The 13,411-nt window shown below is 45.2% G+C and overlaps 1 protein-coding gene across 1 annotated transcript in view; it reads right to left on the bottom strand.

Annotated features, from left to right (window-relative positions):
* Window positions 1–11,389, bottom strand: part of NFATC1 (nuclear factor of activated T cells 1) — a 102,340-nt gene extending 90,951 nt beyond the window's left edge. Inside the window, 2 exon segments of the mRNA XM_032101847.1 lie at window positions 1,030–1,189; window positions 10,242–11,389. Coding sequence (XP_031957738.1) covers window positions 1,030–1,189; window positions 10,242–11,374 — 1,293 coding nt within the window. The 5' untranslated portion in view covers window positions 11,375–11,389.
* Between the last annotated feature and the right edge of the window lie 2,022 nt (window positions 11,390–13,411).

Below are 13,411 nucleotides of genomic sequence, written 5' to 3'. Positions count from 1 at the left end.
ATTCCTTCCAACGATGTGTTTGCTAACAGGGGTTTACAGCAAATAAACAAACATGCACAGCCCTGCATGTGTGGTGCGTACATCATCTTGAGCCATCTGGGCTTTCAACGAGCTACTGCTCCTGCAGCATGGCTTATGGCATGAGCCCAAGCAGTGCAAGCATGGCAGCAGTGCCGTGGCATCCACGGGTCCTGTGGCATCTGGGCAGCAATAAAACCTGGGCTCTGATGCACAGAGGGTCACAACCTTGACGGGTGGCACTGGGAGTTTAACTGCTGGGTGAGAAAGCAGCAGCTGAGGAGGGACAGGCACTGTCTCCCACTCTCTCCCACTACTTTTTCTTTTTTTGTTTTAAACAACCAAATCTTGTTCTTCCTACTCCTGAGTGAAGTCCTTTAAAAATGAATGAGACTACTCATATAAACGAATTAAGGGTCAGTTTAGAGTGTCGTTAAATTAAAAGCTTTATACAGAGCAACTAAAGAGCTTGGTAGAATTCATGAAACTAGATTCAGACCTCAGATGCTTTCCAGAGTAGCTGGAAGGGTTTTAGGAACTTAACAGAAGAAACTCTAAAAGCTCAGAACTCACTGCAACATCCAAACCAGTGACATACTTCTACATCACTGCTACAGCTCTGCACTCCAACACGCACTCACAGTTCTGATTAGATCCAACTGCAAGTTAAGGACTAAATGTACTGAGGCATGTCCCCAGCTGATTTAAGTATAAACCACATGTCTGGAGTCTGATTGCACAAATAGGTCCATGGTCACCACTTGCTAGCTGAACACTCGCTGAGTCCTGCACGGACAGAGCACTAATCCACTCGCCCTGTATTGCTCTTGCATTGTTTTCACCAAAGGCTTGGTCCACCCAGTTTAAAATATGCTCTAAGGTGTGCTCACATGCAGGAATCTCTGAGGACAGGAAAAATCTCCCATTACTTTTTGGTTTTAGAGAAGAAACAGTGCTCGCCACAGAGCACTGAGATAAACAACCTGTGCTGCTCATTACATGGTTTTGTACCTGCACAATGGGGTGGCCCCCCGCAGATGCCTTCACAGCCCCTCGACTGCCTTCTGTCTCATAATGAGCTCGGTGGTGGGATTTCGGCTGCACTTCGATACGTAGTTCATAAGGTCCTGAGTGAGATGGCAGCTGCCAATCAAGAGCAGGCAGGGATGGGCTGCAATGGAAAGGAAAACGGATTAAAAATTAACATCAAGTACGTGATCATAAACCACAAGTGGCCGTCACTATTACTTTAGACACCGTTTCTCAGAGTTCATCCTTCACCATCTTACAGTTAAAATTTCACCAATAAGGATAATGCCATGAGTAATTTAGGAGCTAATGGCTATTTTAGGAAGATTTATGGGTCGAGCGTATCTGTTGGACCAGATGCTATCTGATTTGTATCCAAAATCGATAATTTAAGACACAGATTACAAATATCTTAATATATTAACTCTTGAAGCAAAAGAAAAAAGGTAGGCAGAAAGACACGGGGAGTTTTAGGAAGAAGATTTCTGCAGTTAAAGTGAATGCCAAACTAGTTTAGCATTTAATGAATCTAATGGGTTTCAACAAATCTGTTCTGTTTACAGGGGGTAGAAAGAAGAAAAAAAGCCATTTCCCTGCTTCACTCCCAACACAAAGCATGTCTGAGAGTCTTGTGAAGCAAAGCCGATCTCTTTTGGGTTAACGCACTGCAAAGGAGCAAGCTCTGAAGTCAGAACTTGCTTATGAATCCTATTGATGGTGATGAGCAAGCCTGTAGAAAACGCAGCTCACTCTTCTGGCTCAGTACTGACCCTGCAATTAACTAAAATACTAAGGACTCATTACCATCATGCAGCCCGACAGCATGCAATGGTGGGGAAGAGGCATTCTTAGAAACCCTCTTCCAGTACAAAAGCACACTTGAAAATAGCTGGGAGACCTCTAAGAAATGCCAACTTGATGCTTTGAAAGAAAAGAAACAAGGACTGTAGAAACAGCAGCCCTGAGACAGACTTACTAATCTTAAAATTGAAGCAATAAGCTTCACAATTAAAACACTAATTTCATGTCCACTCTATATTCTTTTCTTTGGTGAATTGTCTTCACTGAGTGTCGTTCAAAAGTCTTTACAAGTAGTTAAACAGCACAACTGCAACACACTCCCCTGCCCTTTTATGTAAAACTTTGTTACTTCTCCCATCAGCCTGGAGAAGATGACCAGCAAGCAGAAAATCGTGTCCCTCAAACCTTTGTAGCTGCCATGGGCCAGGGCTCCCTGGTGCTGTGAGAGGACTTGGGCCACCACCACCTGCAGGTGAGGACGCTGAGGGCTCAACAGCTCTCCCCAGCCTGCAAGGAGTCCGGGCACTGAGGGTTTACTGGATCCTTGCCTCACTGCTACAGCCCGGGAGCAAGGACAGTCTGAGCAGCAGGGATCACGGCTGAAATGAGCTGCCCGAGAAGGAAAGGATGTGCAAGAGCTTCCGCAACGGATGCATATACTGCAAATATTCAGCTGGAGGCTGGATATTCCATCTTACCACCCCAGTGATCCACACTCGCTGCACTTGTCGCTTCTCAGGCATTACAGCTCTCACATTCCCCAAGGCAGCCCTGCTGGCTCCACTGCAGAACGGGGTTTCTACCACTAGCACAGGCAGGTTTTTTGCTTTGCCTTTTGGGTTTTTGTGAGTGCTTACCCAGCCCTGTATCATGAGCATATTGAACTCATATCTGCTACTGGCTGTGTGCATATGCACTGCTGAGACTTCAGGTGGTGCTAAGTTTTCCTACATTATCTTCATTGTTTACAAGTCTGAGCCATGTATTTGCATGTCTATGGACACACACCATACACATTACAGGGGTCAGCTGGAGCCACTAAGTCCCATCCTGGGTGAGGACCAGGATCACTTTTGCTTCCTGGGCACCTCCTGTTACCCCAGGACGGCTCACTGGCAGGTTGCCAAACTTCCAGCTATTCTGTTCTCCAGCCCTCAGGACATGGAGACCCGTAACAGAGAGGAAGTATCCATCCCAGCTCACTCTAAGTGGGAGCTCATCTAAAAGAAACTCGTTGTCTCTGTGCAGGTTCCGAGCTTCCATGAACAACTGGAGTCAGAAGAAGCCAGGGGGGCACTCTCTCTCCACTGCCAGGGACAAACCCTGAATTTGCCTTCTGCCACTCCACACATGGAAGCCCCTGCCTCTGCCATAGGCAGGATGTTGCACCTTCTGAGCTCCTGTGCAAGCCTCTCCCCCAAAATGCCCAGGGCCCAGCCTGGAGGTGAGGGGAAGCTCTTCTACTACTACACACTCATACAAGGAATGAAGAGACAGCAGAAAATTACAGACAAATGGCCATTGTATGTAGCCACTGCTCTTTGCCTAGCACTTTAGATACACATATTTTAGTCTGGAAAAAAAATTCTGGATGAAGCATATTTGACTAATGATAAATGACAAAGAGCAGAGCAAAACAGCTGTGCCTCTCCTGGTGATGATCAGCACACATTTTTAAACAGATGTTTCTGGTTTTAAGTAAATTCTCACTTGATGGATTTTTTTTTTTTTCTGAGGACACAACATCCATCAGGTTAGAAATTTTTAACACTTAATTAAAAAGGACAACTCTGACTGACAGCATGAAGCCCTCAAGTGAAGAGGGTTGGGTTTTTTTTAAGATACATTGAAGTGATAGCTTTGTAATTAATGATATCTCTTTAAAAAAATAGAACCAAAGAAAAAACACACAAACTCCTTTCAAATCAGCACCTGAAAATGTTAATATAATTAAGTTGTAAAATTCATGTTCTCAAGTAAAGCCTGCAAATATAAATACAGTGTGCTGTTAGCCTGAAATCTATAATCAAAATTCCAAAGCACCACCTGTCCAATTATAAATTGACAATTAATGGGAGTTTTCCTGATAAAGGAAGCAAAGTGATGCATCTAGCAGTGTCATGGACTGGGGCTGTCAGAGCTATTTCCTATGTTAGGTTATCTTCATCATGCACTTAATTTCCTGTGGCTAAACGTGGTTAAAGGAAAAAGCCACTGAGCAAATGGTGTAGTGGTAAAATCAAATCTGGTTGCTGCAAATATCAATTTGAAAAGGCCCAAACTACCTCATCAAGCCAGTGTCACGTGGAGGGGAGAAGAGCCCCACCACAGCAGTCAAGAAGAGGAATAAAATGTCTTCATGAAGTCTTCCTATCAAATACACATCAGTGTTTTGCCCTCAGATCGCATTTTCCACCAGCTGAAAACCTGTCCCGTTCCTTTCCGCGCCATAATAAATCTCACTGCAGTCCTCCTAAATGCTGTAATGAGGTATGGTTGCTTCAAGGCAGGTTCACAAAACCTGGTGCTAGGCTGTAGAAAACTGGCTCAATATAACTCCATCCTACATAAATCAGATTAAAAACCAGATGAATAGTGATTTATTTTGCATACACCAGATACACAATATGATTAAATCAAAAACAGATTATCCAGTCTGGCTGACTTCTGTCTTTAGCAGAAAGATTTATCAAGTTACAAAAAAACAGAAAAAAAAAAAAAAAGAAAGATACTAAGCAGCCCACTGGAATATAGACAGGGAGGAAACAAAGCCAAAAACTTCTGCTAAACTTTGTAAAGGTCTTTAAACTCCATTTTCACATGACTGCTATCCATTTGGGAATTAAATTACCATTACGCTTTCTAAGCTATTAGATGCCCACGGCCACTTGAAAAAGAGATTCACAAACACTTTTTGTCCCAAACTGAAGAAGGTATAAGAACAACTGCCAGTGTCACCCTGGGACTAACCCTGCTCTTGGCCAAGTACCACAGCACAGTCATCTACCCCAGACAGCTGCCTAGGAGAAGATGCTCAGTGTCTTTCAGCATCTGAAGTAAAGTGAGTGACCTAGAAGGAGGACAGCTGAGACTGGGTGCCCTGTGCTAAACTTATGTTTTTATGACAAGGAGTTTTCCTATAGAAACAAAATCACAAACTAGAAAAACCACAGGGCTGCTGAAACTTCTACCAGGCTGCTAGCTTGAACCTGCTCCAACTCTGCACCAAATGCAAATATGGTTACAATTTATTATTTATTACTTGTCTCACATTGAAGTGGATGCCTATGAAAGATCCCTGTGTGTGATTTTGAAAGAGTAAGAAAACAACGGTGATGGCTACGTGTCCACCAGGCTTGACTGTGGTCTGAAAAATACACCTGCTTTATATTTCACCTATGACTTAACGTGGGCAGATTTTACTCTCCCTTTTTTTGAATTTCCTGTCTGACAATTGAGCAATCTGGCTGCGAGCTGTTAAAATAGATGCTGTGTCCCACCTCAGACTTGGCTGTATTTTGCTGGCATGTGGAGCAAGTAGCTCCTCCGTGAAGTGCACGACGCGCACTGGAATTGCTCATGCTGAAGTCTGAAAACATGAGTCGTTGTCATTCTCCCACATAATACTTTCACACTACTGTCCTAAAAATTCACACTCAGAGATTGGTTTGCATGGGAAGTTTCACATTTGATGGCTTAGAGAAAGGACAAGAAACTATTGCTGCAGGAATGGAGATAAGTGGCTGGCATTGCATTTCTGCTTGTTCTGAATTTAGAATCCTGGGGTGTTAATGAGCTGGTGGAGGAAGGCCATTAATAAGATGCTCACAGGGTTGTTTGAATGAACTGAAAAACAGTTGGGAGATAGCTTGGGGAAGATTAAATCAAACAAACAAACAAAAATGTATCAGTTTACTGAGACAGCCTTCCAAGTAGTCTTCAGCCTTATGGTACAGCAACCGAATGTAATCAAAAGTCCCTGCTACATGATGGCAAATGAAACATGTTGAAAGCATCCAAATATCCCTATCCAGCAGGAATATAGCAGAAAAGAGAAAAAGGTTAGCAGCATTTCGGGCTCTTCCCCATCCACGTCCCAGCACTGGCCCCTCAATTAACACTAACGAGTCCCAGGAGATGGTCACTGCCACACAACCACAAGTCCCCACTTCACTGAGTCTTGCCCAGACAGCCCTGCCTTTGCTTTGTCTGAGGAACTTCCTCTCGCCTGCCATAAACACGCAAGCTTGCCATGGATGCACAGGTCAGCAAATCCGGTTCTACTGCACTGCTGACTATCTCTTCTCATCTTAAGATTGCTGGTGCCTTTTTCCTCCTTCAGAAAACCCCAATTTCTTGAGAAACTCAACTTTTCCCTAGTAGGGTTGCCCTCTATCTCATGATCTGGAACAAAACACCTCTTAAAAAAAAAAAAAGGCAAAATCAAAGGCATCTGAAAAGTCCACAAATCAAAAGAAAGAAGAAAAATGTCTGCAACATTTTAAAATCATAGCTTGTACGGAAATCATATGGTTTGGGGCCTCAATTTTTGCATGCTTGAGTTTAATACTGTCAGAGTCCCAAAAGTAGAATCCAAAAATCCACAAAAAAAACCCCAAAAAGCCCATTGATGCAAACAAAAGTCAAATGTGCTTTTGCAACTTGCAGACAGGTATCCAACCATACATTCCCTAGGTAAAAACTTCAGTCTCCATATGTAAAACTACATGACCATGTGTCTCTGAGGTCAAAAACATACATGCATATTGTTGAGGTTGAAAAAGAGACTGCAGCTAAAGAAAATGTGGCTTTTGACGGTTAAAAAAATAAACTGTGGAAGAAAACACCACAGGGAGCTTTTAAAATTTACCTGTCTACTCCTGGAAACTCCTTTTGGTGTGGGAGACCTCATATATGCCATATGCCCAACCAACAAACCCAACCATTTCTCTTCCTCCTGAAAAACACTGCTTTTAGCGCAAACTCAAGTGTTAAAGGCCAACACACTCCTTGGATTAAATCGATAACACTTGATATAACTACAATGCATTACTTTTCAAAGAGTAAGAAACTGCCTCCAGGAAATTTCAGGTTGTGTTTACTCAAATACAGCAGGTGAAGAGGAAGTCATATAAAATGTGCAAGATACTCAGCAGCATGGCACTTTGGTGAGTGCCTATACTTTTTGCTGTGATACAGGGTGATTTAGGACGTGCTTATGAGCAGGTACGGAATACAAAAAATGGGATTTTAGTTTGGAAATAGTCCCTAACAGTGCCCCCATAGCCGAGGGCAGAAGTCCAGTCCTGTACTTCCATTTTGACATTTTTGTCCACAATACATTCTGCATTACACAGCACTTAGGAGCGATGGAGAAACGGCTCAGAAGGAACACCACTGACACAGCAAGGGCTTGAGAAACACAGACCATCACCTGCTTGTACAGTAACTGCCCAGTGGAGTGGTTCTCTTAAAATTATTTGCTGTGTTAACTCTAAGAGAGAGACTCCAGACAGAAACTTGTTGCATTTGAGTGAGACAGCACAATGCATAAATACCAAAATAAAAAAAGATCTTTGAGATAAAAGCTGAAAGAGAGCTTCATAAAGACCATCTCTTGACTCTCTGCATCATGATTTACCTCCAGGACTTTTTGAGGCAGACTGGTTATTTAGATAACTCATTTCGATCTAGAAAAGGTATGATTCCCCTTGTTACCTCAGGGTTTGTTCCAATGCTTCTCCTGAAACCTGTGCTTGGTCTCTAAGTGTTTTCTATATCCAAAGATTTGGTGCAAGGCCCTGGGCTACAACCAAAGGACTGCAGACAAATCCCCACCAGTCCTGGGTTAACCTGTGCAGCTCAAGCCTCAGCTGCGAGGTCAGGCTCTACCCTCCCACCCCGTCCTGTGATCCCCTGCACCCGCGTGCCGAGTCCCATGCAAGAACAGTCACATGTTCGTAGTCTGGAGGGAGAAGTGTGAGCCCAGATCTGCAGCAAAGAGCCCACAGCCTGGGGACCGGGCTGAGCATCCGAGCTCACGAAACACATAAACACTCTATTTCTGTTAAGGCAGGCATTATTAGACTCTCATTACATACTCTTATTACTCCCCTGCTCCAGGATTCGAAAAGCCTAAAGCAGACTGAACTTTAATTATGACAAATTAAAAACATCATCAATTTTAGAAACAACAGCAAAAAGCAGTTCCCCTTTTAGACTGATGCCCACTATAAAACCTTGGGAAAGGAGACAGCACTCAGCCGATGGTCTGCCTGAGCCTGCTCCCTTCTGCTCCCAGAGAGATGAGAATGCAAGAGAGGGAGGGAAAAGCATCAGTGATTTTCCAAGGCATGCTGGCTTTTGATGAAAACTGTACCGCATATTCAGGAAGAGAGAGAGGAGGTAATCAAATCTGGTTATCTCAAAATCATTATGACTGGGTAGATTTTGGAGCCGGAGTTATTTGTTGGAATCCACCCCTCCAGCCCTCACGTTTGAAATAGAACAGATGTGCAACATAACAGGAAAAAAATCCAGCTCTATTGTGACAAATTCTTAACCAATTTTTTTGGAAAGATTTAAAATAACAGTTTCTGTTGCGTAGGCTGTGATCCTGTTGACGTCTGTGTTCAGTAGCCCAGCACTTTCATATACATAAAACGAGAGGTATTTTTGGTGGAAGGAAGCACTGTCAGTGTATCCGATTGGTAAAATAACTTAAAAATCACATTTCAACAGTAACTTCCAACTGCCCTAGAGCACGAGTTAATGAGATCACATGGAAACATACTGCAAACCAGGAAACATATTTTATACAAGACCAAAACAGTGGAAAAAAATGTTAAATACACAACATAGTGGGGCTTCGTTCTGTGCACTTCACCTTTCTTGTTTGTGTTAGTGCACAGGCACACCGGGTGCCTCCTGACGGACCGCGGCACAGCGCCTACAGCCGCTTGCTGCAACGGAAAGATAAAAGCCTCTTTGGTCAAACTGTCCTACTCCTGCCCTTGAAGTTGTCGGCAAAAAGCTGCCCCGGACACAACAGCCAAGGGCCGGCCTCTCTGTTGAACGTGGGCTACTTGGCACTACAGTGGGTGAACATAAAAGGCTTTTTCTAAGTAAATGGGAAGGCTCTGAAGGATTTACCTGGTGTTAGAAGTCTCCACCCCAGCTCTGAAAGGCAGTGAGTGCCTAACTCTGGGTGGTCAGACCCAAAGGGGTTGTTGCGTTTCCCAGTGCTAAATTGAGCCAGGGTCTTGAAAGGAGCTTGGCAATGCAGAGGAGAAGGAGAACGATGAGGAAGGTGAGTGTGCTGTAACACAAAGAGCCATGCACCATTCCACCACAGTTTCGGGAGACAGCACATGGCAGAGAGGTGCTGGCTAAAGAAAGGTGAGACTGACAAGGTTGAGAACCAGGGAATGCATTGCTAATTGAAACATTTCAGCTACATTCTCACTGCTTTCATTTTGAGAAAGGCAGCTTCACTGTCAAGAGCAAGAAGCCAGGCGTGCTTGGGGAAGAGGAGAAAAAGGGGAGACCATCAAAACCAGGGACTGGGAACAGCCTACTAACCCTTGGAAAGCTGAACTATTTTCCTGAACCACATGCTTCTACATATTACAGCTTCCAGAAGACTCCAAAATAAAGTGTATACTGAGACAGAAAGAGAATGCAATGAATGTAACTCAGATTTTGGCTATTCTGTGCTGCTTCCTACCCAGAGCCCTTTTGTGATAAATAAATTTGATGAACAGATTGAACCACTATCCGCTGAAAAATTAGGTTTTCTTCTTTAAACAGAAGTAGTGGGAAAGATGGAAAAAACCAGAAAACCACTGTCCTGAAGAGACAGAAAAAGATTGATAGACAGCCTCCGGATGAGCTGAAATAATTTCAGACAAGCTGAAATAATTCACAAAAGAACCATATTCTTACTTAACTTGTATTCACTGTGCATAAAGCATAAATGTAAAAGGCCCTGCAACAGTCACCATAACGAGACCATATCCTTGTCCTACCATATAAAAATACTGAGACTTAATAAACTTTAAGTAAAGCCACAGGTTTCATGGCACCCAATTGGCCCACTGCCTGAGCTTCTGAACGTCCCATTTCCAGACTGCCCAGTCTAGGGCTCATCCCCTGGGAAGTGGATAACTCGTTACAACCTATGCATAGCCAGCTCCTAGAACAGCCTCTTTTACCCTTCAAGACTTTACTTGTGGTCACACCACACCAACAACAGAGGCAGTGTCACAAGACACAGTTAAGTGGAGTGAGTGGATGGGCAGATTTGGGAGGAAGCAGAGACAGAAAAGGGAAGGAGGAAACAAAAGCATGCAGTAAAGATACTATTGGGATTGCCCTGAGTTGGGGTTCCTTACCTCATATAGGATGTTGGAGACAGAGGCTTTGGTTTGGCCCACTGGTAGGGATGCTGTGGCACAGACAGGTACTGCTCGCAGAAGTTTCCCTTCCTGATGTGCTGAAAGCTGGAGAAGTCTTCTGGTGACAAATCAGCAGTTGGCGATATGGTCCCATGATCCTCGCCAGCCGGTTCAGTTTTGAGAGTCATGGATGGGGTGTGATCAATGGCGGTCTTCCTCGACTTGATGGGAATCCCATCATTCATATCGATGGTGCTGTCAGTGGTGAGGGCATTGATGGCAGCGACGATGGCGGAGCTGGTGTACTGGTTTGTGTTTCCCAGCCAAGTGTCATCCGTGACACTCACCCGCGGTGAGTTTTGCGGAGAAGGAGTGGGGGAGTGGTGTGGGGAATAGGAGGTCTGCCGGCCATTAAGGCTGTACTTCCTCTTGTTGCAGGGAGATGGAGGCCTGGAGTTGCGAGCCCCCAGCCAGTTCTCCTCTGTGATGCTCGTTCTAGGAGATGTTGATGGAGAGTGCCTTGGGGAACTGAGCAAAGTACAGGCCACCATGCTGCGTTGGTAGCCCTCCTCTGTGTCGGTGGTCTTCGGAGAGACACACGGGGATTGCCACGGAGAGGTCTGAGGTGAAGTGTATGGATACGAGTAGTTAGACTCATAGGAAGACGCTTCAGAGTTGCAGCTTCTGGAAGACAAGCTACTTGCTGGACTGAGGCACGACGGGTCTCTGTACGCCTCGATGTTTGGCAAGTTCAAAGTGGCAGTGGAAGGTGACCGCTTGGTGTTAGGGATGGCCTCCTCCACCTCATCGTGGAAAAACTGGTTGTTGTTATGATGCAATCCCATGTAAGACGTGATCTCAATTCTGGGGCTCTCCAGTGCTGGAGCTCCATTAGGTCTCATGTTTGGTGGCAGGTAGTATTCGGAGGCCGCGCTGTCAATGTGTCCTCCATATCCAGAGGGATGGTTTGCCGATGGGACAACTGAAATGACGGGATTTGATGTCTGCAGGCCATGACATGGAGTTGACAATGAGGAATGTGCCACATTTAGAGGCAAGCCAGCACTTACATTTGAAGATGCATAATTATAGTGTTCTGGAAGAAACAAACAAACAACGAAGAATGACATGAGGTGCTGCACAAGTAATACTCACTTAGTAACATACCCAGCTGAAATGGAGGGACATGGCACAACACACAAAAGCACAGCTCTCCTTAACAAACCAGCCCACAGGTGTGCCATGTGGGGGGAGAGGCTGCAGACTAGCATCCTTGAAAATGCCACTAACTGAACAGCACAAGACAAGATATCTTGGGATGGAGGATGTACACAGAGTTGGTCTTGAGTACATGCTTCTTAGGTGAACCTTCAGAGCAAAAAATTGCGTCTTCAAACAACACTGTTTCAGGATTCCAGGAGACTGCAGCACTCAGAGATGCAACTAAAGAGATGTGTTTTTACATAAGTGAGCCTAATTCCCTCCCTGAAAAGTTGGAATACACAAAAAACACTGGACAAAAAAAAAAAGTGGAGGCAGACTAACGCAAAGAACAAGATCAATTGCATTCTGTTAAAAAAATTATACACAACTGAAATTTCCATTACAGCAAGTTTCCAACTGGTTCCAGTTAACTAGGATTTTGGAAAAAGATGGATCTATTGACCTGCTCTGGTTTCTGGGACCACTTATCCTCCAGCCCAACTGGCAGAGGCCAGGTGAAGGATAAACATGGATGTCTCACTACTCAGCAACAGCTGAAATTCCACTGAAATTGTTGGTTATTGCGCATACCACATCAAGCGCTGCCAGCAGTGTGCTCTGGGACAGCTCTCCAACCATTTAACAGTGCCGGGTGTACACAAGCAAGAGCAGAGTTGCACAGCCACTGTGGAAAACCTGGAAGGTGACAGATCACTTCACAGCCTTGTGCCAATGGGCTCCCTGACTGAGCGCAGGGAACAACGTGCCCTTCACATGCCTCCATCCCTGCTGCACTACAGGAGCCAGCGTCTCAAAGCTGGTCCACACGGGATCATCTCTGCCTCGCCTCACTGTCTGCCTGCTGAAGGGACTCCTTCAGCTCTGCTCCCCCGTTCCAGGGATGCATATGTGACTCTTTTTGCCAGCCAGAGATATCAGTGGACTGCCCATGGGGGAGATGGGCAGCCCTCAACCAAGGACAACATGGCCCTGGTGCTCTGAGCTGTGGTGGGATGAGGAATCACCATCTCTAGTCTTTCCAAAATAGGGAGGCTCTGTGTCACCAGGACACATGAGCCAGACATGCAAGCCCTTATGCCAGTATCTCTTACTTTACTGGGAAAAGAGAGCAAAACCTTTGTATCAGGGACAATGACCACTGAACTCTGAGTCTGGGTACAGGTTCTTCTCAGCAGTCTGGAAATGCACCCAGCTCCAGCCCCAAGATGCACCCAGCTCCAGCCCCAAGATGTGCTTGCAGTGCATCAGCCTTCCCCAAGGTTTATTATGGCAACAGCATCACTTTTCTGCAGGACAGAGGGAAATGCTACATCCCCTGTGGCCACAGCCAGTCCACATGGGAAACCTGTCCCTTTCCATCCCAGGAGGCAAGATCCCTTGGCAGTCACCTTGCGCACCTTCCCTCGGATGATATGGAAAAGCTGTATTAATTACTGCAGCTGCTACTCCCAAGGCGACCAGGGAGCTCTGCAAATGCAAACGAGCCTCTGAGCTGGTAACCAGCACAGCCAGCTATTCTCTTTCTCTTGTTTATCAGCTCAGCCCTCTCTGGTGTCATCCACCTGTGATCCCATGCTCACCTTTCTCATTGGCAACAACTCCAAGGCAAACGGTACTTAGGAAAAATTAATGTGCCGTGGCAGCTTCACAGCAGCTCCAGCTGATGTATGTCATGGCAGGTAACGGTCAGGAATGATGAGCAACAACACCTTTTGAACTCGCTCTCTAGTCTGCCCTCAGATACTGGCCATTTGCTGAGGAAGGGTCACTAAATTACACTGCAGTATGCCACAAATAACACTGGATTATTCAAAACATTGCTGCAGCTTCACGCTCTATTCAAACAACCAGGCAGGCAGGAAATACAGCAAAAGAGGTGCTACTTGACAAAATCCAACTGCACTGGTCACATGGAGGTGTAGATCTGCCTGGGGGATCAGAAT

Source organism: Corvus moneduloides, chromosome 1, assembly GCF_009650955.1.
Source record: "Corvus moneduloides isolate bCorMon1 chromosome 1, bCorMon1.pri, whole genome shotgun sequence".
NCBI classification, from domain to species: domain Eukaryota; kingdom Metazoa; phylum Chordata; class Aves; order Passeriformes; family Corvidae; genus Corvus; species Corvus moneduloides.
Note: the sequence above shows the minus strand (reverse complement) of the source record. Positions and strands in the feature narration are given on the sequence as shown.